Raw genomic sequence first — 27907 nt, forward strand, 5'->3', positions numbered from 1 at the left:
TCTACAAAGACTATTATAAAGTACAGAGATAGGATGAAGATTTGAATAAGTAGTATTCCCGTATATAGTATCCGCATAATCAATTAAAAAATTAAAGCTTTGATGAACACCTCAGTCTATTAAAGTCACCAGTGACGATTATTTGTAGAGCAGCTTCTGTGTGCGTGTGTTAAGACGAGGTCAATCATGTTGGTTTAATCAGCTTGACTAAAACTACATTTAATGGAGCCCCTAAAGTCACATGGTGGTGGAAATTATATTTCAATGCTTTTGCATTTTTTCTCAAATCATTTGAATTCCTCATGCATGAAACTCTTGCGAGCAAATGCAAAAGCAAAAGCATTGAAATATTATTTCTCCTCCCATCTCATACTTTTGAATCTCCATGTCCTTTTAGGGGGTTTTGTATTAAGCAATATTAGCTAAGAATTCATTTTGAGCGATGACGTACATTGAGACACACTGGGCTGTGCATGTGTTCTTCATTACGGGCTGGCGCTTATGTGTGGGCGAACTGATTCTGGATGAGGTCATTTCCTGTCCCACCCACCTCTACTGGCCACCACTTCCTGTCGCTATTCTTTTCGCCAATAAACTGAAGGCAAAAATTATCTTGAGGATGTCAAAGTACAACTTGTCTGTCGGTTGTCAAAGTGTCGACATCCAGTCTTACTCAATATAAGTTCCTATCTTGAGTGTCTTGCTAAATAATTCTACAGAAAATGTTTCCAGGAAGAAAGGCTATAAAAACTAAGTTTTAAAAAAACCTTTTATTTGTATTCTATATATTTATGAGCATCCTCTCACTCTTATAATGTGGAAATTCAAGTGAAACTGTAAATACGTCCTATTTGTTAATAGATCTTTGTAGAAGAGAAATACAAGTGGTGGACAAACTTCTTCATATTCTTAAACATTTTGGGTTTAATGACTTTTTAGATATCAATAAATGCCATTGGATCATGATGAAAAGTTGTCTAAAGTTGCTTGTGTGGGCAGGAGTCAAGAAAGAGGAAGAAACATTTTCTGTCTGTGTCAGTATTTTAAAATAAACACTGTTAACCACGAGAAATTCATCAGTTCAACGCCGGCTGGAGAGACTCACCAGAACACGGTAAGAGTTACGCTGGTTACTGTGTGAATATAGTCAGATTAATACTGTTGTAGAAACCACTGACCTAATCAATTGGAAATATTCTCAGTGAAATATTATTTATGGAAATGTTTGTAAAGCTAAAGATTGTTTTATAATGCTCATTGTGTGTGTTATCCCTGTGGTCCCAATCCTGGTCCTTGAGGACCCCCAATACTGCACAGTTTTGATGTCTCTCTTATCTGACAAACCCATCTAAGGCCTTGGAGCCTTTAATAACGAGCTGATGAACTGAATTAGGTGTGCTTGATTAAGGAGACATCTAAAATGCTGGGGATCGTCCAGGATTAGGAACAACTGTGTGATTCTGTATTATTGTTCTTGTAGTGACGTCACTGATAATGGCTCCTCCTCTTCCTCTGGTGTTTCTGCTCATGATTCACAGTGAGTCGCTCCTGATGGAGAATATTTTAATGTTCTTTAGTCACTCATCAAAGTCTTTCTTTTGTTCAATCATGAGTCCGGCAGCACCCTGTTAAAACCCCTTTCACAAACAAATTTTGTGGAAAAAAAATTCATGCAAATAAAGTAAAACATAAAGGCAGTCAGAGATAAATTACAAAGAATAATAACTTTAGATAAATGTTTAAATGATTCTGATTGGAATTAATGTACAATATAAATATGTGCATCACTAATGATTATATTAATGTTTTTGCAATGTCAGCATTTCATGTGTTCTAAAAAAAAAAAAAAAAGAGATTGTAATGAAACAATCGTTTTTATTTGAACTATCCCTTTAATGTATGTTTTAGGAGTTTTCAGTAATCTTACTGATTGGAGTGTGAGTTACAGTCCTTCACACATCTGTGCACTAAAGGACTCAACAGTGATAATGAGATGCACTTATAAATACCCTACTGGACATCAGATCAAGAAAGCGTTCTGGAGCAAAACACTGGTGAAAGATAATGAAGAGTCTCCAGATCTGTCTGAGGACCCTGAATACAGTCAGAGGATTCAGTATCTGGGAGATAAACAGCAGAACTGCACCGTCAGACTGAGTCATGTGACACTGAAGGATTCACACATGTACTATTTCAGATTCACAACTAATAAACCTGATGGAAAATGGATTGGTAAATCTGGTGTAACTCTTACTGTCACAGGTGACTTTGATGAGGTTTATCTCTTCTTCTGTGCATTATGTTGAATAATAATCAGTGTATGACAGCAGCACTAGATATAATGTGTGTGTTGTGTTCAGATCTTCAGGTGGAGTCTCCTGAGAGAGTGACAGAGGGAGATTCAGTCACTCTGAGATGTAAAAGCAGCTGCGCTCTGACTGACAGAGCAACATTCATCTGGTACAGAAACTCACAGCCATTAACTGAGAGAAGAGACAGAAACAATGAACTCCTGCTGCAGTCAGTCAGAAGAGAGGATTCAGGCAGATATAGCTGTGCTGTAGACGGACACACTCACATCTCTCCTGCTGTTCAGATCAATGTCATGTGTGAGTATCTATTTTATTTAGTATATAATAAAATTATACAGTTCAGTTAATGCATTATGTTTAGATAACAAACCTTTGTTAACAACCTATTTTTCCATCACCACTTCGCTAGGGTGAATAATTTATATTAAGTGCAAGCATTTTTATTAAAATCTATATTATTTGCCATTTATAATATGAATGAATCTTCACAAACATCAGAGGCATTTCACAATAATCAGGAGCTTAAGCCACAAAAGTAGCAACTCACCAAATGCAGATTACACGAGGACAATCTGTTGTTATCTTCTGAGCTATTCTGAGACAGGTATGAAGTCCGTGGTCTCATGCTTTTGAACTGAAGATTAAAAATTAAACTTCAAATATTTCACCTGTAGATCCTCCAGTGAATCCTCCCCCTAAGCAAAATTATGTTCAAAAGACGTCTTTTCAACATCTTTGTCACAAAAGCGTACATTGAAAAGACGTCCACTGATGAGCCAGAATTAAAGGTTTTATGACGTCTTTTTCTGACGTGTTCTGCACGTCCGATATTGACTTTCATGGATCCTCTGTACAAGGTTAAAAACATAGCATCTGTAATTCACTCATCTGTGGATCGTGAGAGAAACCAGATCTGAAGTAAAGAATTGTACCATGTAGTCACACACAGACATCAAGATTTTGCATATAAATCACAACAACGGTGACAATCAAAACAAAAAAGCATCATGCTGCAATGCATGATGGGTGTGTTTATAGTACAATTACGATTCCAATGTTTTTTTGTTTTTGTTTTTTTTATGGGATTCATTGTTTGTTGGGATTCATATCTTGTCAGTTGGGAGCAAACCCTTGCTATAAATGCCAAATATAAACCCAAAATTAAAAACACAACATAGGATGCTCATTTTGTCATCATCAACAACGAGCTGATAACACCTGATTTTAATTTAATGCATGTTGAGAGTGTTTTTTTGGTCCAGAAACAGTATAAATAGTCTAAATGAGACCTTGAATGACTTTGAAAATGACCACAGTGACCACATTTGAACTAGTTTTTAACCTTGTGTAACCAGAGCGGTATTTTCGATATGACTAAACCCAGATTGTACTGACTACGCCACCTTGGGAATTGCACCCAAGGAAATATGAAAGGAACACAGGTTTGGTGGTGCAGAGAAAAGACAGAGTCGTGTCGTCCAATAAACATATGAATAATTTTATTTAAAAAGGAAGAATATTTCACTGGCATTATTTAACCATGGTATAAAGCACTGGCAAGTTTATTATGACAACATTAGGAATATCACAATGTTAAAAGAACATTCCTCCAGACCCGCCTGATTCAAACACTGAATCACATCAAACCCAACATCACAAAGGAAAAATACTATACCGTTCCCACCAAAAAAAAAAAAAAAAAAAAGAATTAACAAAAAGAATAAACTGCAAGACTAAAGCTTACCTTAGGGGTGGCAACCTAGCTGTAATAAATTGTGCTCTCAACCACAAAATAGGAAGAGGTGCTCAAACCCTGGTGCTCCAAACTCACAGCAAATGTGTTTCACCCAGGTGCCTAGCCTCGCCCTCGGCGCACTCAGCCTTGACTCGAACCAACAAAAAGAAACAAGAGAAATTAGTGGGTGCGGTATAAATACAAAATCATCACAACAAATCACATTAGACATAAATATGATGATTGACCAAATCAGTTTGTGCACGGATAACCCGTCCTACCCTGTCGGTATTGAGGACCCCAAAGTACTCAACGGATGACGATTAGAGTTAGATGGACATTTAACTTTACACCACACGGCCACTAACCCAAACCATAAAAAAAAACAAAAAAACACAGAGACTAATGAAGTTATGAGAAGCTGAGAAAAATATCCATTCACGAAAGACAAAGAAAATAACCTAATCACGAAAAACAGCAGCGCGACCAGAGTTAACCATCACGTGGTACGCGAGAGACTGCAAAACAAAACATAACAATCAGACAAGGATTTACTCAAATCAAGGGATACAAAACATTCACTAAATCATTCATACCACACGAGAATCACACGTCACGAGGTCAGGATGCACTCGCGAATGTTCCGCTAAAACACACAATAACCCCCATTAAACTCGACTAACACCATACCACACCACAACTCATCGAGATAGCCGACATACCTTAAAGCTTTCAATGAGCGCTTGACGCAACTCCCAGGGAACACTGCCGAGACGGCTACAGCCATCACCTCAAAAGGTATAAGACTAAACACTTTTAAAACCACACAAAGGCGTGCATAACTTCCGTCACTTACCTCGACTAAAGGCGGGCATAGGCTACACTGTGCGATGTCTCTGCGATTTCAGCAAGGTACCTACTCACACTGAACGAGTAGATCGCATGCGATGTAAAGCCAAAGCTCAGGATTTCTGTGCTCACACTATACGGTCCGAACGTCGAGCTGCGACTTCACTGCTCACACTATACGTGTGAAATATGCGCGAATCAGCGCGATAAACCCTCGTGCCGGGTTGCGCCTATAGACGATATCATGTATCCAGAGATATAAACAAGCATCAGCTATCAATAACAAGATGATTTAGCATTTCCAATTTCTGTATTAAATTATTATTAGTATTGTATATTATTATTATTATTAGGGAAGGCCTAGGCTATACTTTTATTATTAAAGTGATAGGCTGTTAAATTGCCACGTAATAATTTCATAGCGCATCACCGCATAACCAACGCGCTGTGAAGATGATAAAATTTTACGTAGAAGCTTACTCCTCCTCATTGAAAATTGTCTAAAACATTTAGGTCGATTACAATGAATTATAGGCATATAATTAATTATTACCATCTATAATATGTCCGAACACTGCAATAATTAATCAATGAAAATTAAAAACAGCTTTATTTCAAAAACATTGTTTAACAAATTAATAGAAGAGGCAAAGTGTACATCGCAGGTGGCTTGGAAGAAGTGGGTTATGGTTAATCCATTTTGCAACACAAACTGGAGGTAAGCAACAGTAATTTGTAGCTAGTTTGAACTAGCCTACAGAACTTAAAGAGCTCCCTCTTTTCGTTTTTTTTTTTTTTTTTTTTTTTGCTGCAGATGAAATGGTTAAACTTCTGTTTTCGCGCAGGCGCAGTGAGGGAAAAACACTGAGTTTAGGGCAATCGGTTCGTAGCTCTGCTTCAACTGTGCGATATAGTCACGAGGAGCGACCAAAATTTCTAACATGCCAGAAATTCATCCGACCATCCGATTGCCGGTCGGGAGAGGTTAATCGCCTCTCGTTTCCCCCTGTACACTGCACGAACACTGCACGACAAACGACGCACGACAAAGCTGAAAATCGGCCCGACCCAAAAAAGAGTCGCACGAGTCAGAATTCGGCTCAAAATCGGACGAAAATCGCACAGTGTATGCCCACCTTAACGTGACACACAGCAAAATCCCCAGAGTTAAATTAACTCTGCTCAGAGAACATTTGGTCCCTCTCTACAGAGAGTTAAAATAACTCTGAATCAGAGTTAAAGTTAATGAGATACTTAAGTGATTAATTAAGTGATGATTGGGCATTAATGATGAACACCTGCTGTCAACAAGCAGAATCACTGAAGGAAAGCGAAACAAGAACAGAAAAAAGAGAAACACAAGAACTACAACTGACTTCCAGCCACAGATGAAATCAACTGAAGACAAAATAAGACATTAAATCTCTCAAGGAGGATTAAACAACTCCACAAACAGCATTACCAGCTTCACTTATTACTGACCAGATTGACTTTATTTCTGCCATATGTTTACAGAAGTTCGTATTGAGAATTAACAGAGGTTTAGATGTTGACGATTTATTGAAAATGGTTGGTCACCATAATGGAGATGAGTGTTTCCTTTAGTTGGGCAGTTTGACTCTTAGCTCACTTTTTTGTGAGTTTGTGTTTTTTTGTAATAGTTTTTACCAAAACACATAATTTGTTGCAAAGAATGCCAGACGCAAAGATGTTCAGGTGATCTAGTTTTCAACAACAAAAAGTAGAATGATGCACTTATATCATCACTGTCCAAAAGTGGTCATTTGATGTTAATAAATTATATTCACTAACAATACTCTCTTGCCACAGATTGGACATTTTTAATTTTTTAAATACATAATAGGGGAATTTTTTTTTTTCTAAGACACAGACATCAAGAATCAGCATATGAATCTCATCAATGGTGACATGTTTCATGCCGCAATGCATCCTGGGAGCCATGAGTTTTATACTATTGTGGCTCCCAGCATGCATTGCAGCATGAAGCATGTCACCATTGTTGAGATTCATATGCTGATTCTTGATGTCTTTGTCTAAAAAAAAAAAAAATCCCTATAATGTATTTTAAAAATCTAAATTCAGAATGTCCGATCTGTGGCTAGAGAGTATTGTTAGTGAATATAATCTATTAACATCAAATAAATCTCTTTTAGACGGTCATGAGATAAGTGCATGTTTCTACTATATGTTGTTAAAAACTTTCACCTGATCATCTTTGTTTTTGGTTTTCTTTGTAACAAATTACATGTTTTGGTAAAAACTGTTACAAAAACCATAAACTTGCAAAAAGAGTCAAACTGCCCAACTGAAGGAAACACTCATCACCATAATGGTGATCATACATTTTCAATAAATCGTCAACATCTAAACCTCTGTTAATTCTCAATAAGACCTTCTGTAGACGTCTACCAAATTTCAGGATTACCAAATCCTGTTTACTAGAGCCTTAAATGGAACCAACAGTGTAGCCTACTGGCTTAGCAAAGAACAACAGTTGGCAAAATACCGGTGGCCACAAATAACCATTGTTTATTTTAATTTTAAGAAACAGAAACACTGTAATAAACAGAAACATTTTACTTTCCTTATTTTGTTATAATGTTAAATTGTAGATTTTGTTGTTTTACCATATCTCATTAGATGTGACATGCTTCATATATGCTTCAAATATGAAGAAATGTATATATCATCAGTAGACATTGATTTTGTGATCATTCACTTAAAAAAAAAACTCTCTGGTTTTATTTGGTTCAAAAAATCACAACTGAATCCACCCTTCTGATGGGATCAGGATAATCCTGTTTTTTTTGGATCAAATAGATCCCAAACCGAGTTCAAAGTTCTGAAAAACGCAAAGGGCAGGTTTGATCCAGATCAAACTTAAGATCGGATTACATGATCTGATCTTAGTTCAGAATCCCTCTTTTGCTTTTGAAAAACCCATTTCCAAGATTTGATCCAATCCGTGATCCGAAATCCCACTGGATTACTTTTGAAAAACTGGGCCCAGGTGTTCATCATTAATCTCCAATCATCACTTAATTAATCACTTAAGTATCTCATTAACTTTAACTCTGATTCAGAGTTATTTTAACTCTCTTTAGAGAGGGACCAAATGTTCTCTGAATAGAGTTAATTTAACTCTGGGGATTTTGCTGTGCACCGGTACTAGGGCTTTCTTCCTGTCTACACACTTAAATACACCGGCCCTAATTACCTCATCCACCCATTACCATATAAGGGTAACGAACGCAAAAAAAAAGGGAAAGGAAAATTCCCTACTACTACACTTGTACGGAGGATCCATGAATGTCTATATCGGACGTGCAGACGTCATAAAAACGTTCATTCTGGCTCATCAGTAGACGTCTTTTCAACGTACGCTTTTGTGACAAAGACGTTGAAAAGACGTCTTTTGAACATAATTTTGCTTGGCTGTGATCTCCATCAGTCCATCTGGTGTAATAGTGGAGGGAGATTCAGTGACTCTGAACTGCATCAGTGACTCAAACCCTCCTGCAGAAATCAGCTGGTTTAAAGGAGGAACAAATGTAGGATCTGGAAGAATCTACAGCATCTCAAAGATCAGCTCTGATGACAGTGGAGAATACAAGTGCAAGTCCATCAATGAACATGGAGAGAAATACTCTGATGCTGTGACTTTAAAAATCATGTATGAGATCATGATGGTTCAGTAAATGTGACATTAAGTCCTCTAAACATTGTCTGTGATGTGAAATTTATTGTGTTTTCTACTTTAGACCCACCACAGAATTTATTAGTGTCATTCTTAGTTTATAGGTTTAATTATAATATGCTCCCTCTTTCAGATAATCGTGTAACTGGTTGGCTCGTCTGGGTAGTGATCACAGAGGCATTCATCATCATCATCATGGTACTGTATACAATGTAAGTAAAAATATATCAACAAAGAGTAATATAATTTGCTTTTAGACTAATGCAAAAGTACTTTTGAATTGTACACAAAACAATTAAATGGCTTGTTTCCGTTTCTTTTTGACAGTCACAAGAAAAGGATAAACTTTAGATCTGCAATATACGAGTATGAGGTAAGATGGCCAAATAACCACAAAATGATACTAATAAATCAATGACAGCTTATTTGTACATGTATACAGCAAAATCCCCAGTGTTAAATTAACACTGCTCAGTGTTTATGAGTCCACACTCACCCCTAATTTCCACCAACTGCTGAATGGCTGCGGATCCGCTCCGGAACGGTGGCGGAGTCAATAGGTTTCCATTGATGTCAATGTGTGTATTTTCACTGCTGAACGGCTGCAGCCCTCCGGAGCAGATACGCAGAGCTTCTATTTTTGCCGGATGCCGGAGAGCTCCGCAGCAATTCAGCACATATGTCGCGCGATCATACGTGAATTTGCGAGATCTCGTGGGTCCTCATGACTTCAGCTGTCAGTCATGGCCGCAGCCGTTCCGCAACAAATCCGGACCTGATTTCAAACCGTTTTTTTTTAGACTGTCTGGTATCGAAGGACGGCGGAGCACAGAGCCGACACGCAGCTGGTGGAAATCCGGGGTAATAGTGTAATAAGTAACACTGAAGCAGTGTTAAAGTTAATGAGATAATTAAGTGAATAATTGATGATGGTTGAGCATTATTGAAGACACCTGATATTAACAAGCAGAATCACTGAAGGAGAAAACTGTAATGTAAGTCACCGTTATGGTGATCGGTGTTTGCTTTAGTTGGGCTCTTGACCCTTACATTTTTAACTTAAGATTTTGTTTGCCTACAGTAACTGAGTGATAACAGTCAGATGGAGAAATAGAAAAGGTGATCTGATGGTGTTGGTTGTGTTTTAACATAATCATTAGTTGGCCTGAATCACTGAACTCATTGAGAGCATAATTTCTGAGTTAACTTTACCTTATGGATTATAGCAGCACTGTCCTTGTAGAGCATGCCATTTTTAGGCTTTTCAATTAAATCAAAATGATCAAATCAATTACCAAAAATGTAATGGAGGCACACACATACATCAAGAATTAGCGTATGAATCTCAGCAATGGTGACAAACAGATCACCTCTGAACATAAGATCATTATTTATTTGTTTATAAAAATATTATGCTGTACAAGGACAGAGCTGCTATAATTAATAAAGTAAACCTAACTCAGAAATCAGGCTCTATATGAGTTCATTGATTCAGGTCAAATGATTGTGAAATAATAATTATGTAAAATCACAACCATCACCATCAGATCACCTTTTCTCTTTGTTCATCTGGCTGTTATAACTCAGGTACAGCAGCCAAACAAAATCTAAAGTTAATGATTTAAGGGTCAAGAGCCCAACTAAAGCAAACACTGATCACCATAATGGTGAAAATACGTTTTTCTCCTTCAGTGATTCTGATTGTTAACATCAGGTGTCTTCAATAATGCTCAATCATCACTCAGTTATTCACTTATCACATTATTCACATTAACTTTACTTATAACACTCTTTAAATGTGGATCATATAAACTCTGAGCAGTGTTAATTTAACACTGGGGATTTGGCTGTGGATTGTACATTGTTTTATGAGTAAAGATTCTGGAGTCATTAGATTCTATTAATCATTAGTTAAGCATTACTAAACAGTTAATTCATCATTTATAAAGCATTAATAGACATTAATAAGCAGTTTATAAATACAGCTATAAATGCTTTATTCTTGATTTATAAGCATATCTATAATGTGTTTAATAATTGTATTTTCATACTTTATTAATGACCAATTTATCATTTCTAAATGAAGTATACCATTATTTACAAACCGGTTATTTAGGAGTTGTCAGTGGTTCATAAGATCACTTAGAAAGTGTAAGTAAATGATTAATAAACTGTTTAAATACATATTATTATTCAGACATATAGTAATAGTTACTTAGTGTGTTAATAAATGCTTTACATGTATTTCTACTGTAATTAATGATTAATTCAGGTAGTTATAAAGAATTTAGTAGTGGTCAGTGAATTATTTTTGTGAGCTCATCTAAAGTGAGGACTAGTTATGCCTTGTAAAGCATTTATAAAGGAGATTTAAAGGCTGTTAAATATTTTTTATGTTCTGTATCACTGTGTTGTGTTTATTTTATTTTTCTGTTTAGAAGATCAATGAGCCTTTAAATCTCCTTTGTAAATGCTTTACAAGGTGTGAATAGTCCTCACTTTAGATGAGCTCATAAAAATAGTTCACTGACCACTACTAAATGCTTTATAACTGCATTTGTTACATTTACTTACACTTTCTAATGGCGCTTTTCCACTGCATGGTACGGCTCGGTTCGGCTCGGTACGGTTCGACTCAGCGCGGAACGGTTCGGCTCGCTTCGCTTTTCCACTGTGTGGTACGACTCGACTCGGTACGGCACGGTTCGGTTCGCTTTAGCTCGGTTGCTTTTCCACTGCAGTTAGTACCACTTCAAAGTGGGTGGGACTGATCGTTATAGTTGCCATCTCTACTACCATGACATCATCATATAAATTGCGAATTTTTCATTCCGTGTTTCCCCATCCACTCCTCGGCAACCAACGAGAGGAACGTCTGCACCTCGTCCACTGACCACGATTCAGCCATTTCTTTTTTTTGAAGTTTATACTCTTTTTTTTTTAAGCAAATACTTTTAAAACTGGCTGTTGTCTACTGGCTATTTAAATCTAGTGGGTTTAGTGTCTCGTGTCGTAAATACAATGACGCTGGTAGTGATGATTCTGTCTGACCAATCAGTGATCTGCAGTGTTTTCACGTCACATTTTAGTATCGGTACGGTACGCTTGGAACCTCAACAGAGGTGGTACCATTTAAAGCGAGCCGTACCGTACCGTACCATGCAGTGGAAATGCGCCATAAGTGAGCCGTACCGAACCGAGCCGTACCGTACCATGCAGTGGAAAAGCGCCATAAGTGATCTTTTTAATCAGTGACAACACTGTTTGTAAATAATGGTATACTTCATTTAGAAATGATAAATTGATCATTAATAAAGAATGAAAATACAATTATTAAACACATTATAGATATGCTTATGAATCAAGAAAAAAACAAAACATTTATAGCTGTATTTTTAAACTGCTTATTAATGTCTATTAATGCTTTATAAATGATGAATTAACTGTTTAGTAACGCTTAACTAATGATTAATAGCATGCAGTTATTATAAAGTTTTACCCTTCTCTCTGTTTCCCTGTAGAGCGATCCCAGAACTGATCCCAGTGAAGGCACATATACAGGTCTTGACCTCGAGGCCAGATCATCTGACCTGTACAACACACTCCCAGTAAGAGAAATATCAAAAACTACATGTGCAAAAGAGCCAAAAGTCAGATTATCAATAATCAATGTGTTTTTTTCCCATAGACTGTCCATCCCAGACCTGCTGTTCACCAGTCGGGCTCTTCTGAATATGAGAATCTGCCCATAAGTGTGAGATCCTCAGGTCTTCTCAATATCATCAATAAAGAAAGAAAATGTCCTCAGTAGTCAATCAACTAGTCAATAGATACTAAACAGTCTTTTCTTTATGTTACAAGATGGACTATATGAGTCGATTCACTGACAGAAATATATATTTTTTCTCAGATTATTTGTACCATTTGTAGTGTTGATTTATGTAAATGTGTGTCTTATTTCTGTTGTAGCCACAGCAAGACGCCACAGTAAGATGAAGCACAAGCTAAACTTTACTCAGCTTTTGTCCCATCGCTGGACAGGCCCACATCACAACTACTGATGAAAAATGAAACGCATCTTCAGAGTTTCCATTCTGCAGAAAGTAATGGATTATATTCATGTGACATAATTAAACAGTCAAAGTGTAATTAATTAACAAGTTTAGAGTTGTTTATGTAATATTTTATACATTTTATCTGTGTATTAAAGGGTCCATGTGACAGATTTTTCTCTTTTTTCCTTTTCAAATAAAACATTAAATGATAAAAAGGTATGAATATTCAGAATATTCATATATCAATATTCTGTTTCAAATCTGTGTTTTAAAGTGCATATCAAAACTGGCCAAGTCACGTGATTTCAGCAAACGAGGCTCCGTTACGTCATACAATGTCAAATGAAATTCTGATAATTTGACGCTAAAACAGTGGTTCTCAATTTTGTTTGGTTTTGCCCCCTTTAACCCTTAAAAAAAAAATCTTGTGCCCCCACCTCAGACAACCATATAATTTCACAAAAAATTATGAAGATTGAAAGATTTGCAACTGAAACACCTGCAACGAGAAACACCTGCAATAGTTTCAATGTCACCGTGTCTACATGTGACGCGAGCAGCGAAACACAACTGAAGACAATAGAAACCATCGGCACTGGATCCGACGGGACAAGACAAATCCCAGACACGAAGCTGATGCTTCTAGTTTTGACATTGATCTTTCTGACCCCTCCTCATCCCTTCTCCTGACTGAAAATCCTGTGGGTTTATTCAGTAATGTGTAAGATGTTGACATGTCTAAGATACAAATACGATATAAACCAAAACTTAAGCATACAAATACAACATAATACTGCACTGAAAATCCTGATACAATCTAATTGCGTTTGGAAAAAAAGACTTCCTAAAACGCTCCTTGTAACATCGGGGATGAATTAATCTTGAGCTGTGAGTACTCACAAGAGCTCAAACTTTCATTAAGGGGATGACAATCATGATTCATCATAAAAATAATTCTCCTCCAAGTTGGGTAACACAATCCCTACAACAGAACCTGCCTTCTTTATAAGATTATTTATTCTTCTCCTTTTCCAATAGTCCCCCTCCCCAACATGTAACAGAGTACAAGATCACAGATGTGTGTCCACAGTGTGTGTAAAAAAACAGCCTAATGGTAAAAATCCACCCAATACTTTGTTATAATCCCCACATATCATTATCAATCTCTCAGAACAAGCTGTTTCAGATTTCCCTCTACTCCTACATAAGACTAGGGAAACTCGCCCACGACACTGGTGACGATCTGCACTAGATCCCGCCCTGTGTGAGAAGCAGCAGTCCCACATTATAACTGTAAACTAAACCATACCTGCAACTAACCATCTCCATGCAGCATGTTCTGGCTCTGTCGGCATCCTCATACAGTTCACACACAAGCACCTTTACAACAGTTTATAGATTAAGATGACTGTACAGGTTAGTCGTTATATTTTTATTACCTTAGAATGAGCCATTTCTATCTACACACACCGCAGGTCTTTTTACATTGAAATAGACATTTTGTGTAGACATGTTCCTACAGTGGCCCTATACGGACAAACTACTACAAAGCGTTTTGTCAATATGTTGTTCTTCGTGCAAAAAAGCTAGCTAAGGTCAGCAAATTAAACACTGACACAATGATGAATAAGTAGCAATAACATATCGATTTACTGAATAATTAAGTAAACATAATTTCTTAATGAATCTTTGTTAAGAAACCTTAACTGGCTACTCTCTACTGTCTCAGAAGACAACATATTTTCCTGTTGGCCACCGTAACTTATTTTGGTTGCAATTTGCACCCTCACCACTAGATGCCGCTAAAAATTACACAGTACACCTTTAAAAGTACAATATGTAAGATTTTTGAATTAAGATATCCGGAAAAAAAAAACACTGGAACAGATTATGTATTTGTTCAGTTGTGTACTTACAATATCCTAAATGTTTCCAAGAATTTGTAAATCCAGAGAAATTCACAATTTTAAATACTGCCCGTCACTTGTCGCCTGTCAATGACGTAATATCCCTGGTTTCCGCTTGTACTGCCATAGTAACCATGGCGACAGACGTGGACAACTCATAATGTCTAGCAACACGCTGTTGTTGTTTTGTTCAAACATTGTGGACCATGGCAAGCAGACTTTGGGACAAAAGGAGAAATAAAATATTGGTGTGACGTTTTCAAGATGCAGAGAGCTTCGTGACACACTTCTATTTGAGACGCCGCTCTAGAATGTGCTTTATTAGACAGGTGAGCAAATGTACATAAAACAAATCAATGTTATATAGCTCAACATGATGAAACGTTAGAATATGATCAGTATGATATTCTAATGTTGATCTAGCTTACTGCTAGTCTCATACAGCCAACCAACTAACACATATAATAACATTATAACTTTCAACACACTCAAATACAGTTTAGTATGATAGTGTAACTGTTAGACCAAGTGAAACAGCGCTGTGTTACCTCACAAGTTTCGTCTAATAAACTGACCTGTGTGAGTAGTAATTCAGAAATTGCAGGTAGTTCGGTAGAATTAAATGTCCTCATTCCTTTATATCCCCAGGACTCGCGTGTGTCGCTGATATCTGTCTCTCATTAGCAATCAAGCCCTACTCATCCATAAACATTTCCCAATAAACATTATTAGATCCATCGGCATGACGACAAGTTCCCTGATTCCACGCTCATTCACTGCGTCATCAATCTACGCCTTTGTTATTGTTTTGAAGAGGTTAGCGACTCCTAGCGGCGGAAAACTACATACTGTACCTTTAACAAAAAGCTGTATCAATTAATTATTAATATTTTTTATATTATTTAGTGAAAACAACACAAAAACTTGTGATGCTGACAGAGGTTGCACTGTAAAAATGAATACGCTATATTTACTCAATAAAATTGTGGCAACAGATTACAAGCAATATTATTAATTAAATTGAACAAATTAGAATTGAGTAATAATTAATCAAATTAATTCCTTAAAAGTTAACCATTTAAAATTAGTAAAATTTACTTTTTTTTTAAACAAAAATATTGAAATAACAGACAGACGTCAAAGATGAATTAAGAACTCTTTATTTTTTATTGGCAACATTGAAGACACCTAATGTTAACAATCAGAATCACCGAAGGAGAAAACCGTAAATTGCAAGTCGCCGTTATGGTGATCAGTGTTTACTTTAGTTGGGCTCTTGACCGTAAATCATTAACTTTAGATTTTGTTTGGCTGCTGTACCTGAGTTATAACAGCCAGATGAACAATGAGAAAAGGTGATCTGATGGTGATGGTTGTGTTTTAACAATCATTATTTCACCTGAACTCATATAGAGCCCTATGTCTGAGTTGTGTTTATTTTATTAATTATAGCAGCACTGTCCTTGTACAGCATAATATGTTTAGCCTTTTCAATGAAATCCAAATGATCAAATAAAAAAAATAATAAAAAAACTTGTTTGTTATATAGGCACACACAGGCATCAAGATTTAGTGTATGAATCTCAGCAATGGTGACAAACAGATCACCTCTGATCATAAGCTCATTATTTATTCATGCAGCAATGCATGATGGGAGCTATGAAAGAGTTGTGATTGGTGGAACCCAGAATGCACTGCAACATGCTTTATAAATGTCACCATTGTTGAGATTCACAGGCTGATTCTTGATGTCTGTGTGTTTAGAAACTAAATTAAATTTTTTTTTTTTTTTTGTATTTTAGATATATTAGATAATTAATTATAGCAGCTCTGTCCCTGTACAGGATCATATTTTTAACTATATGAGTCCAGAGATTCAGGTCAAATGATTGTGTAATAATGATTGTTAAAACACAACCAACACCATCAGATCACCTTTTCTCATTGTTCATCTGGCTGTTATAACTTAGGTACAGCAGCCAAACACAATCTAAAGTTATTGATTTAAGGTCAAGAGCCCAACTAAAACAAACACTGATCACCATAATGGTGACTTACAATTTACGGTTTTCTCCTTCGGTGATTCTGCTTGTTAACATCAGGTGTCTTCAATGTTGCCAATAAAAAATAAAGAGTTCTTAATTCATCTTTGACGTCTGTCTGTTATTTCAATATTTTTGTTTAAAAAAAAGTAAATTTTACTCATTTTAAATGGTTAACTTTTAATGAATTAATTTGATTAATTATTACTCAATTCTAATTTGTTCAATTTAATTAATAATATTGCTTGTAATCTGTTGCCACAATTTTATTGAGTAAATATAGAGTATTCATTTTTACAGTGTGGATTATCGTAGCTGTCAGAGGAATCTAGGGTTTTGATGAGGCTGTTGATGAGGATTCAGTGATCAATAGTGTGATAGATCGCCTCTTCTTGAGCAGAATCCGCTGTTAAACTCTGATACACGTGACTCCGTCTACTGGCGTTCAGTTCTGTGTAGATCTGATCTTGTGTTTGTGCTGAAACAACATCTGTGTAGTAGGAGTGTGTGTCGACCGCTTCTGTGTTTGTGTAATCCAGGTTTATGGGTCTGTAAAATTCCTCTTTATCACGTTGAGCTTTGGATGAGTCTGGAAGCCTTATTCTCTGGTAGTCATCCTATATAAAATAAATAAATATAAGTTATAAATCATAAGCAGATGACGGCTAAAAATATACACTGTCTTCTTAAGAGTCTATGATTGGATTATTATGATTATTATGTTTCTAGCATTTTATATGTTTGGCAACAGTTCTTCTAACCCTAACTGATGGAGTGTGTGGTTTTCATTACTTAAACAATCATGAAGGAAGACACATAATGGCCATATTCCAGAATGACAATGTCAAGATTCATCAGGCTCAAATTGTGAAGGAATGGTTTGGAGGGGCATGAAGAATCATTTCCACACATGAATCGGCTCCTCTGAGTCCAGAGTTTAAACTCACTGAAAGTCTTTTAGGATGTGCTGGAGGAGACTTTAAAGAGTGCTGGACTCTTGCATTGACAATACAAGATCCTGACCAAAAACATCACAACAGTTATTTCCATCCAGAGATGAATCTTGATATTGTCATCCTGGAATATGGCCATGATGTGTATAATAATAGTGTCTCAATGATTCTAAAATAACACTGATGTTAAAACAACGTCATTAATTATGAATGAGATTTGCTGTCGTCACCTGAACTGGGTTTGATATTGTCCTTTGGTGAGGAGCAGAACCTGATAAGAACATAAATATGTAATTATCAATTTATTGAAATATGCAGGGACTCTTTCAGAACCTCAACAGAAGATGTTTTGAAGAAAAAGACATGTTCTGTTAGTGCTGTAGTCTCACCTGAGTTACTGTGACTGCTGTGTTTCAGGACTTGAAACAGACCAAACAGAAACACGAAAAGCAGAGCGCAAACACACATCAAAGCCACAATCATCATGAACCTGGAGTAAGACTCTGTTGATGCAAACCCACAATGAGTTGACTGAAAAAAGCAAAACCACATGTGTGTGAGTGTGTGTGTATGTGTGTGTGTGTTTGTTTTGTAACCTCACCGCCAGCTTCTTCCGGGAACAGGTCTGTGGTTTGTTCTTGTGGATCCCCTGCACAGAAAACAAAAGCGAAAGGACTATAGTTCATCATCTAATAGTTCATCATCTGTATCGAAACCTCAGCTGGCATTCATTCACCACACATTTGAGTGAATTCAGTTCTCACAGTGACTCATTATGAGACGTGTAAGAGGAAGATGACGCTATATCACATCCCATCTGAAACCAGTCTGAGTCTCAGTGGCACCTCAACAATCCCTGTAACTGTTGAACGGTCGTGTTTCTCAGTGCAAATGATGCCGAACAGATCGAGATCGCATTAATAATCGATCGGGTTGATGACAAATATACAATAAATGGATGTTTTTTTTTGTCATCAAGATATTAGATGTCACAGTCTGTGTGATGAATCTGTATATTCAATGTCTTCATGGGTCAATTTGCATGAGCTCTTAAAAACCACAGGCACAGTGAAATAAGGGCTTTTTGAAATAGTTGTACATGGAGCTTGATTATTTTTATTTTTTCCACAACGGTTAAACGTTTGATGTTTAGACAAATGAAGATGTTTAAGTCAAGTTGCCTTCATTTATATAGCACTTTTAACAATATAGATTGTTTCAAAGCAGCTTTACAGTGATACTAGGAGATTACAATAACAGAGATTGTTTGGCTTTGCAGCAGCTCTAGAATAAAGTTATTGTCCAGCTAAAGTTAGTTTTGACTGATTCACTTCCGTTGCAAAGATCATTACCTTATGGGTACCTTATGCTCATATATATTAAGGATATTCATTAGGACGGATAGTCTTCAGCTGTTGTGAATCTCACCTTTGCTGACTGTTATCCAGATCTCAGAGGTAAAGTCAGGCAGGAGATCGATATCTACACCACACCAGTACTTCCCCGAGTCTTCTGGAGCCAGTCTAGAGACGAGAGCCGTGAGAACATGAGCGCTGGTGTCGTCCAGAAGAGCCAGTCTCCCTCGTTCAGACCTCGTGTCTCGATGAGTCGTGTGAACACACTGAGGATCTCTCGGAGAAAACCAGCCGCTCATCTGACAGAAGAACTTGCTGTTATTCTCGTATGTTTCAGGGTATCTGCAGGAGACTGAGATGTTGCTTCCCACAGATCCAGTGACGGTAAGAGCCAGTGAGTTGTTCATCAGCCACAGCGCTGACAGAACAAGCACTGCTGACAGAGGCAGATTCAGAGTTATTAGGCTGAATTGTGGTGTTTATCAATGACACTGAAGAGTAAAAAGTGCAATTCTTACTGATTTAGTGTTATGACAGATATCATACCTGAGAAACTGATGGAGGAGACGGTTCTCATGACTGTCCACTTGAACATCGACTCCCACTACCTGTTCTCACACTACATACTAGATAGATATTGTGTGTGTGTGTGTGTGTGTGTGTGTGTGTTTATAGAGTTACACTTCCCTAATGCACATGGATAAACACAAACACAGTGTCAGAAGTATGATCTGAAAAACTGCTCCCTCTTCAGGACAGTGGAGATAAAGTCTGGCCATCCTCAATGTTACTCCATCCATCCATCATAGTGGTGCCTGATTATTTTATATAAGGGAATGAAATTACATGTTAATGCCCCATCCATCCATCCACATATTTATTTATTCATTCATTCATTCATTCATTCATTCATTCATTCATTCATTCATTCATTCATTCATTCATTTCTTTCTTTCTTTCTTTCTTTCTTTCTTTCTTTCTTTCTTTCTTTCTTTCTACACAGCAAAATCCCCAGTGTTAAATCAACACTGCTCAGAGCAAATATGGTCCCACTCTACAGAGTGTTAAAGTTAATGAGATAATTAAGTGATTAATTGAGTGATGACTGAGCATTAGTGATGAACACCTGCAGTTAACAAGCAGAATCACTGAAGGAAAGAGAAACACAAGAACTACAACAGACTTTTAGTCACAGCCTTAGATTAAATCAACTAAATATAAAACGAAGAGATTAAATCTGTGAAGATCTCAGCAGAGGAGGATTAAACAACTCCACAAACAGCATTACCAGCTTCACTTATTACTAACCAGACTGACTTTATTTCTGTCAGACGTCTACAGTTCTGTTTGAGAATTAACAGAGGTTTAGATGTTGATGTTTTAAAATCACCATTAAAAAATCACCATTATGGTGAACAGTGTTGCATTTAGTTGCGCAATTTGACTCTTGACTTCTTATGGGAGTTTATGGTCTTTGTAACCGTGTTTACTAAAACACATAATTTGTTGCAAGGAAAGCCAGAATCAAAGACAGTCAGGTGATAGACCTATAGTTTTCAACATCATAAAGTTTACAAATTTTATCATTGACTGAAAGTGGTTATTTGTTATTAATATATATTTGTATTAACATTGACTTCTTTCTTCAGATCAGGCATCAAGCTTTTTTTTTTAATTCTTTTTTTTTAATTATTGGGAAAGTATATCTTTGGACAAACACACAGACATCAAGAATCCACATATGAATCTCAACAATGGTGACATGCTTTTTATGCCGCAATGCATTCTGGGAGGCACCATAGTATAAAACGCTTGGCTCCCAGCATGCATTGCAGCATGAAGCATGTCACCATTGTTGAGATTCATAAGCTGCTTCTTGATGTCTGTTTGTTCCTAAAAAAAATCTAAATAAAAGAAAATAATAATTTTCCAAAAAAATTCAGCAATGTATATAAAAATAAAAATGTCTGCTCTGTATCAAGAAAGGTGTAAGCTATTTTTTAATAACAAATGACAACTTATGATTAGGGTAATTATTATAAACTCAATAATTATTATAAACTCATTATTATAAACTCACTCTACTTTATAATAATGAAAACTACACCACCTGAACAACTTTGTTTTTGGCATTCTTTGTAACAAATTATGTACTTTGATAAATACTGTTACAAAAGACCAAAATTGTACTTAAAATGCCACGATTCAAACTGCCCAACTAAAGGAAACACCGATCACCATAATGGTGGCCAAATATTTTAAAACATCAACATCTAAACCTCTGTTCACAGACATATGACAGAAATAAAGTCAGTCTGGTTAGTAATAAGTGAAGCTGGTAATGCTGTTTGTGGAGTTGTTTAACCCTCTGAGGTCGACAAACGCGCGGGCGCGTTTTGCTGGATTTTCTCCACACTGTAGCACTATAAACTTAAATTTCTTCGTCATTTATGGTCATACAGAAAAAAGAAATATAAAAAAAGAATCTGTGATATTTCTACTTTTGTGTGTGTCCACTTACAATCAAATCAAAACATTGTGCTTTTGTAAAATAAAGAAAATAGACAGGGTGTGCGTTCTGCCTCTCCGTCGCGGTGAACTTTTTTTTCTTGAGCACGTCTATAAACTGAAACAAAACTCAGCGAATACTTGTCACACATTTATGAGCCATACACCTTTATAAACATTTAAGTGTGTACTTTTAAATGATCGGATTCAAAACGAAAACAAATATTCTCTGTTTAAGTAATTTGTATAAAACCAACAAGATGTCCAGCTTCTCAAACGCTTCCTAATTATTTTTTAATTTACCACGCCTACTCGCGCAAAAGATATTCACATGCAAATCTCCACATGGAACGCGATCGCGCTCATTACCTCAACAACAAAACACTTCACTTCACTTTTCGTCGAGTTTGAAAGACGTGCCTGAGCTTACATTGGATTTACATCAGAAGAAGAAGAACCCGATTTGAAGACAAGAAAGATAAAGAAAGATACTTACATATTAGTTTGCTATTGTTGCATAAATTTCACATTGCAGTTGAACTGTTGCTAGATATATGGTGAATATTATAATATTTAGACCCGTGTTTACTGTTACTGTGTTTGTGGATATCTGCTCAAACGTAGATATGTATATGGTTATGGGATTAATATCCTGCCATGATTCAAAACTGAAAATAAAGTTCTGAAAGGTTGAAACTAAGTGTTCGAAAACTCAAAATCTTACAAAAAAAAGTTTTGCAAGATCGAAAAATAAGTTTTGCAAGCTTGCAAAATGTAAAAAAAATAAAAAATATCTCTGCAAACATTATGTTGTTTTTGAGATTTCCTTCTTCAGAACTGCAACATTTTTTTACGATGTTGCGCAAACAATTTTTCAGAGTTTCAAATTTGTCAGTGTTCTCCCACTGTATTAGTTTGTTTTCCAGGTTTGAAACCTTGTAAATGGTGATCTGAAAACTGGTGTGCGAATGTGTGAAAAAAAGTTTTGAAACTCTGAAAACAGAGTTTTGCAGGCTTGCAAAGTGGTAAAAAAAATTAAATCTCTGCAAACATAATATTGTGTTTGAGTTTTCCTTCTTCAGAAGTGCAACACTCTTTTTTTACGGTGTTGTGCAATCATTTTTTCAGAGTTTCGAATTTGTCACTGTTCTCCCAGTGTATAGTTTGTTTTCCAGATTTGAAACCTTGTAAATGGTGATCTGAAAACTGGTGTGCGAATAGGTGAAAAAAAGTTTTGAAACTCTGAAAACTGAGGTTCGAAAGGGCGCAACTTATTACATTACATTACATTTGCACTCCTATTGCAGACTATTTTTTCAGAGCTGAGTTTACAACACCCACTTTGCGGAGATACGCCCTCACAGTTGCGAGCTTGCGACTCACGTGATTTGTGGCAGCGTTGTCACGCAGCTCTGCTCTGAAACTCTGAAACTCAAGGTGTGTTCGACATCGGCTGCGGCTGGATGCAACCGATCGGCGAGAGTAGCCGCGTGCAGGCGGGGAGGAGCTGCAAACGGAGACGTGAAGTCGGACACTTTCTGGTTCCCGTAGTGACTGCTCACGTGGTATTTGCATACTTTACCACAGCTGAAGTGAAATAAATGCAATATTTGACAAATAATACACAGATTTTTCAGATACATTTTTATTCAATACTTTATTTAGGCTACTGCTTCATACAGCGTCTGTTTGAACAAGAATAAAGTTCAACATAAGCTGTTATAAATGAAGTGGAGTCTACGTTTTTTAATCTGTTTTATTTGATAAACATGACACAATATAACATGACAACGACATGAAAAGAGTGTTTACTGTTATAATAAACTGATTTGAGAGCTTTAGAAGAACTAAAGGTGTTCGAATAAACACGAAACACACGTGATCGTTGTCATGCAGTGAATCCGGCCAATCGTGGAACAGCTGTGTCGTCATCCGCCCTCGTGCAGCCCAATGCAGCCGCTCTTGAGAAGCTGCGCTGGCTGAGTTCTCCGGCTACTCTCGAATTGCCCTCGCGGTACTTTGATGGCATACGTCACAGTCACGTGGCGTCGGCGCTGCATCAAGTCGGACAAAATTTCTAACCGGCATGCACTGCTTCAAGTCAGCCGCCGATCGGTCTGCGCAGAGCTGCATGAAGTCGAACAAGCCTTCAGACTGAGCGAAAATGAAGCTTCGCAACTTCGCAACTTAAAAAAAGCCTGGAGGGAGGGCCTTCTGCTCTTGGCCAATGCTTTGCTGTCTGCTGACGTACAGTCCAATCACAAGTCGTATTTACTGGAAAGGTGGGATTGACCGCCTGCTCCGCCAATGACGAAAGCGCACAGGATACGCTAACAGGATGCACGGCTTTTTAAAAAGTTTATTTTATAAATTATCTTTAAAATAGAATATTCTGAAAAAGTGACGTTTCCATTTTTGCTGATTCACATTGGTATCAAAATAGGTAAAACGCATTTCAAAGTTACATACACCATTATGTTTTTGTAAAGATCACATTAGTTAACTGTACACAGCAAAAAGTCCAGTGTTAAATTAACTCTCCTGGGAGTTTATATGGCTCCAGAGTCAGTGTTAAAATATGAGTGTTAAATTAACACTCAAGAGTGTTAAAGGTAACGAGCTCATTAAGTGATTAATTGAGTAATAATTGACCAATATTGAAGACACCTGATGTTAACAAGCAGAATCACTGAAGGAGAAAATCTATTTTTTTTAAGACACCGTTATGGAGATCAGTGTTTGATTTAGTTGGGCTCTTGACCCATAAAGCATTAACTTTAAACTTTGTTTGGCCTTTGTATCTGAGTTATAACTCTCAGATGAACAAAGAGAAAAGGTGATCAGGTGGTGTTGGTTATGATTTGATAATCATAATTTCACCTGAATATCAACTCTCATTACAGAGCCTGTGTTTCTACAGCAAATGATTTTTATCATTATCAATATAATGCAATATATTTCTTAAAAATTGTTCTGATAAAAATACCTAGAAAATTGCTTTAATTAGACACACTGACATCAATAATCAGCCTGTGATTCTCAACAATGGTGACAATAATAAAGCATGTTGCAGTGCATTCTGGGTGCCACCAATCAAAACTCATTCATGGCTCCCATCATGCATTGCGGTATGAATAAATTATGATCTGAATTGTCTTACTAATTTCCTTTTCCTAATTGAATATTCTGTTTGTCACCATAGTTGAGATTCATACACTGATTCTTGATGTCTGTGTGTGCCTTAAAGAAAGATTTTGTTTTATCAGAACAACTTTTAAGAAATCGTTTAGACTAGTTAGAAAAAAAGATCTTCTGCTGTAGAATCACAGTGATGCTGTAATCAACAATATACATTTAAGTCAGAGATTAGACTCTAAATGAGATCAGTGATTCAGGTGAAAGTATGATTATGTCAAAACATAACCAACAAAACCTGATCAACTTTCTCTTTGTTCATCTGGCAGTTATAACTTAGATGCAACAGCCAAAGATAATCTAATGTTTACAGTTTATGAATCAAGAGCCCAACTAAAGCAAACACTTATCACCATAACGGTTTATTAAAAAATTTGATTTTCTCCTTCAGTGATTCTGCTTGCTAATGTAACCGAATGAATGAGATGATTGACATTAGTAAGCACCTATCAGCAGATAATCCACCCTATTTAAGAGCTGGTTGGCTGTAGCCTGGCATGCGTCACGTCCGACTCCGCCTCCTGATTCGTTGTTGACAGTGGCTGTAGCCTGTCTTTTCTCTCTGCCTTGTCCGTGGCATTGTCTTAGTGGGTGCATTCGTGTGCTTGCTTTACAATCAGTGTCTCTGTGCTCCAGCTGAGTGCACAAATTCAGAGCGTCTGTGCGACGAAAGGATAAACACCATGGGTGGTTAGATCATCTTCTTTTGGATTTTCCCTCTCGTCCGGGCGATCATTTTCTCTACTGATGCAATAAATAGCCATTGTAATCTTGTCGATTCCTTGCTGCCATATTACAAGAACATCATATATTTCTGCAAAGAGAAGGGATTGCCGCTTTCCGGTCACACCTGTGGCGTTTACTCTTGCTGCTGTCTGGTTTGGTTTTATTTATTGAGGGTGTAATATTACCATTTGCTACACGTGGAACTAACACTCATTAGGATCTGTAACCAGTGCACAAAACCGTCCGTGGCTCTTTGCGAACCCGTGATGGAAATTGAGTGTGTTGCTGTTTGTTTAGATCTTTGTGTACCAATTGTGAGTGTTTATTAAATTATTACCATCATTTGTTTGCTTATACTGGGACAATTTCTAATTGTGGTTTGTTGTAATTATTATTATTTTGAAGTTTGTGCATTCATTTTCTTATTTCTTTTCAGGAGCTGGGGTCCCACGGGTAGAGGGTCTCTTCTGGTGGTGGTGTTTCTTCGAGTGTTTGCCGTGTGACACTGTTGAAGTGCTTGATGGTGTGACCTGAGTGCACTATGGTGTGTGTGAGTGTGCTTTGGTAAATTAAACTTAGTGACTGCGTCTCCCGTGGTGTACCTCAGCCCTGTCGATTTGTGTCTTTTCGGGGGGTTTTTTTGTCAACTGTATTAATGTTTTGTGTATATGTCGTTTGTTGACCTTGTGTCAGTATATTCTTCTTAGTTCCAGATGTTATTTTAGGAAATGGTTGCCTTTTAATGTGATTTGTCTTTTTGCTATAAATTAAATTGTAATAAATCTTTTGTATTTTTGATACCCATGTCTCTGCCTACCTTTACTAGAGAAAGTGAACCTGAGTGACCTAATGATGATAATCTGAGTGTTGTCCATATTTCCTGGGGCGAAATTCCCCAGGTGGCGTAGTCGAAATTCTTTCTACCTGTAATACCGCTCCATCGCCACACTAACATCAGGTGTCTTCAATAATGCTCAATCATCACTCAATTAATCACTTAATGAGCTCATTAACTTTAACACTCTTGAGTGTTAATTTAACACTCATATTTTAACACTGACTCTGGAGCCATATAAACTCCCAGGAGAGTTAATTTAACACTGGACTTTTTGCTGTGTAGGCCTATAAATTACAATCAGATTATAACAGATTATTATTTGATAACACCATTCAAAAGAATATTCAACATGAATGCCCCATTATGTTTTATGATTATTATTTGTTTTTTAACTACAATTGTATTCATAAGTTTTGTTGGCTTTTTTATTGGCCAGCAGCAGTCCTTAAACAAACATAAAATACACATAATATACACTAAATATTTTTATATTTTTGCCCCATGCATTCATGTTGAATATTTGATTATTTTTTTTTTTTTATGCTTGTTTTGCATATTAAACTTTTTATAAATGCCACCTCTGATGCAGATTCTGTTTTCTCTGCAGTGGGAACAATTTTTTTTGTTGATACTAGTCAATTTGATTGGTAAAAGTAGGCTAATATAGTGACTTAAAATGTATAGAATTTGACTTGAAAGATGACAGTTAGGGGGAAATTGCCTTTATAAATGTTAAAAAAAAATGCAATGAGAATCAATTTAAGATTATTGGTTCAGAATAAATGACTTTTACAACACAACAACCCACTAAGCAAAATGATGTCCAAAACACGTCTTTTCAACGTTTTTGTCACAAAAGTCGGACGTTGAAATGACGTCCACTGAGGAGCCAGAATGAAAGTTTTTATGACGTCTTATTTTGACGTGTTCTGCACGTCTGATATAGACGTTCATCGAACCTTCGTACAAGGTTAAAACTAGTTCAGATGTGGCCATTGTGGACATATTTTCAGCATCATTTATGGTCTTATTTAGACATAATTACTTTGACTATTGCTGTCAGATGATCTTAGTGAGAATTAACAGAGGTTTAGATGTTGATATTTGTTTAAATTTGAAGTGTCACCATTGTGGTGATCAGTGTTTGCTTTAGTTGGGCTCTTGGTCCCCGTTCCTTTTACTTTAACTTTTATTTGACTGCTTTAACTGTGTATTTGTAAAACACAATTGTTGTGGCAGAGAAAGCCAATAATAAGTAAGATCAGCTGTTTTCAGCTTATTGATGATCATGAAATCATTACAAAACAAGCATCTAATATTGTCAGATGCTTTGGCATTCATAACCACCAACCTTGTGGGACTGCAGTATTGGTGCCTAAAGCATTAAAATGATCACTTATTTGAAGGTGTATAAAAAGAATGTGCACATGATGTTTTAAGCAAGTGTATCACATAGTCACACACAGACATCAAGATTTTGGATATGAATCACAACAACGGTGACAATCAAAACAAAAAAGCTTGGGAATTAAGGATGAGTTTTGTACTATGAAAGCTACCCATCATGCATTGCAGCATTAAGCTTTTTTTTATTTTTATTTTTATTGTCACCACTGTTGTGAATCATATGCAAAATCTTGATGTCTGTGTGTGACTATATGATACATTTGCTCAAAACATCATGTGCACATGCTTTTTATACACCTTCAAATAA

At 36.6% G+C, this 27907-nt stretch overlaps 2 protein-coding genes across 2 annotated transcripts in view; one reads left to right on the forward strand and one right to left on the reverse strand.

Moving 5' to 3' along the window:
* Positions 1–12839, forward strand: part of LOC311077688 (B-cell receptor CD22-like) — a 271893-nt gene extending 259054 nt beyond the window's left edge. Inside the window, exons 11-12 of the mRNA XM_084106273.1 lie at positions 12303–12368; positions 12584–12839. Of these exons, the coding sequence (XP_083962399.1) occupies positions 12303–12368; positions 12584–12610 (93 nt within the window). The 3' untranslated portion in view covers positions 12611–12839. The remainder of the gene's footprint in view (positions 1–12302; positions 12369–12583) is intronic.
* A 4044-nt stretch (positions 12840–16883) lies between these two features.
* Positions 16884–19236, reverse strand: LOC311077744 (uncharacterized protein). The gene is made up of 5 exons (XM_084106368.1): positions 19000–19236; positions 18173–18220; positions 17961–18074; positions 17802–17842; positions 16884–17235 (listed from the first exon to the last, which is right to left on the reverse strand). The coding sequence occupies exons 1-5, from the start codon at positions 19223–19225 to the stop codon at positions 16978–16980; spliced, it is 687 nt and encodes a 228-aa protein (XP_083962494.1). The 5' UTR covers positions 19226–19236; the 3' UTR covers positions 16884–16977.
* Between the last annotated feature and the right edge of the window lie 8671 nt (positions 19237–27907).

The sequence above is a fragment of the Abramis brama genome (assembly GCF_963993115.1).
Source record: "Abramis brama genome assembly, chromosome: 2".
NCBI classification, from domain to species: Eukaryota; Metazoa; Chordata; class Actinopteri; order Cypriniformes; family Leuciscidae; genus Abramis; species Abramis brama.

Coding starts and splice junctions, on each gene's coding strand:
- LOC311077744 (XM_084106368.1), bottom strand. CDS start 19,225: ATGAGCGGCTGGTTTTCTCCGAGAGATCCTCAGTGTGTTCACACGACT. Junction 18,075..18,172: donor GTTCCCGGAAGAAGCTGGCG/GTGAGGTTACAA, acceptor TTGCATCAACAG/AGTCTTACTCCAGGTTCATG. Junction 17,843..17,960: donor CAGCAGTCACAGTAACTCAG/GTGAGACTACAG, acceptor TGTTCTTATCAG/GTTCTGCTCCTCACCAAAGG.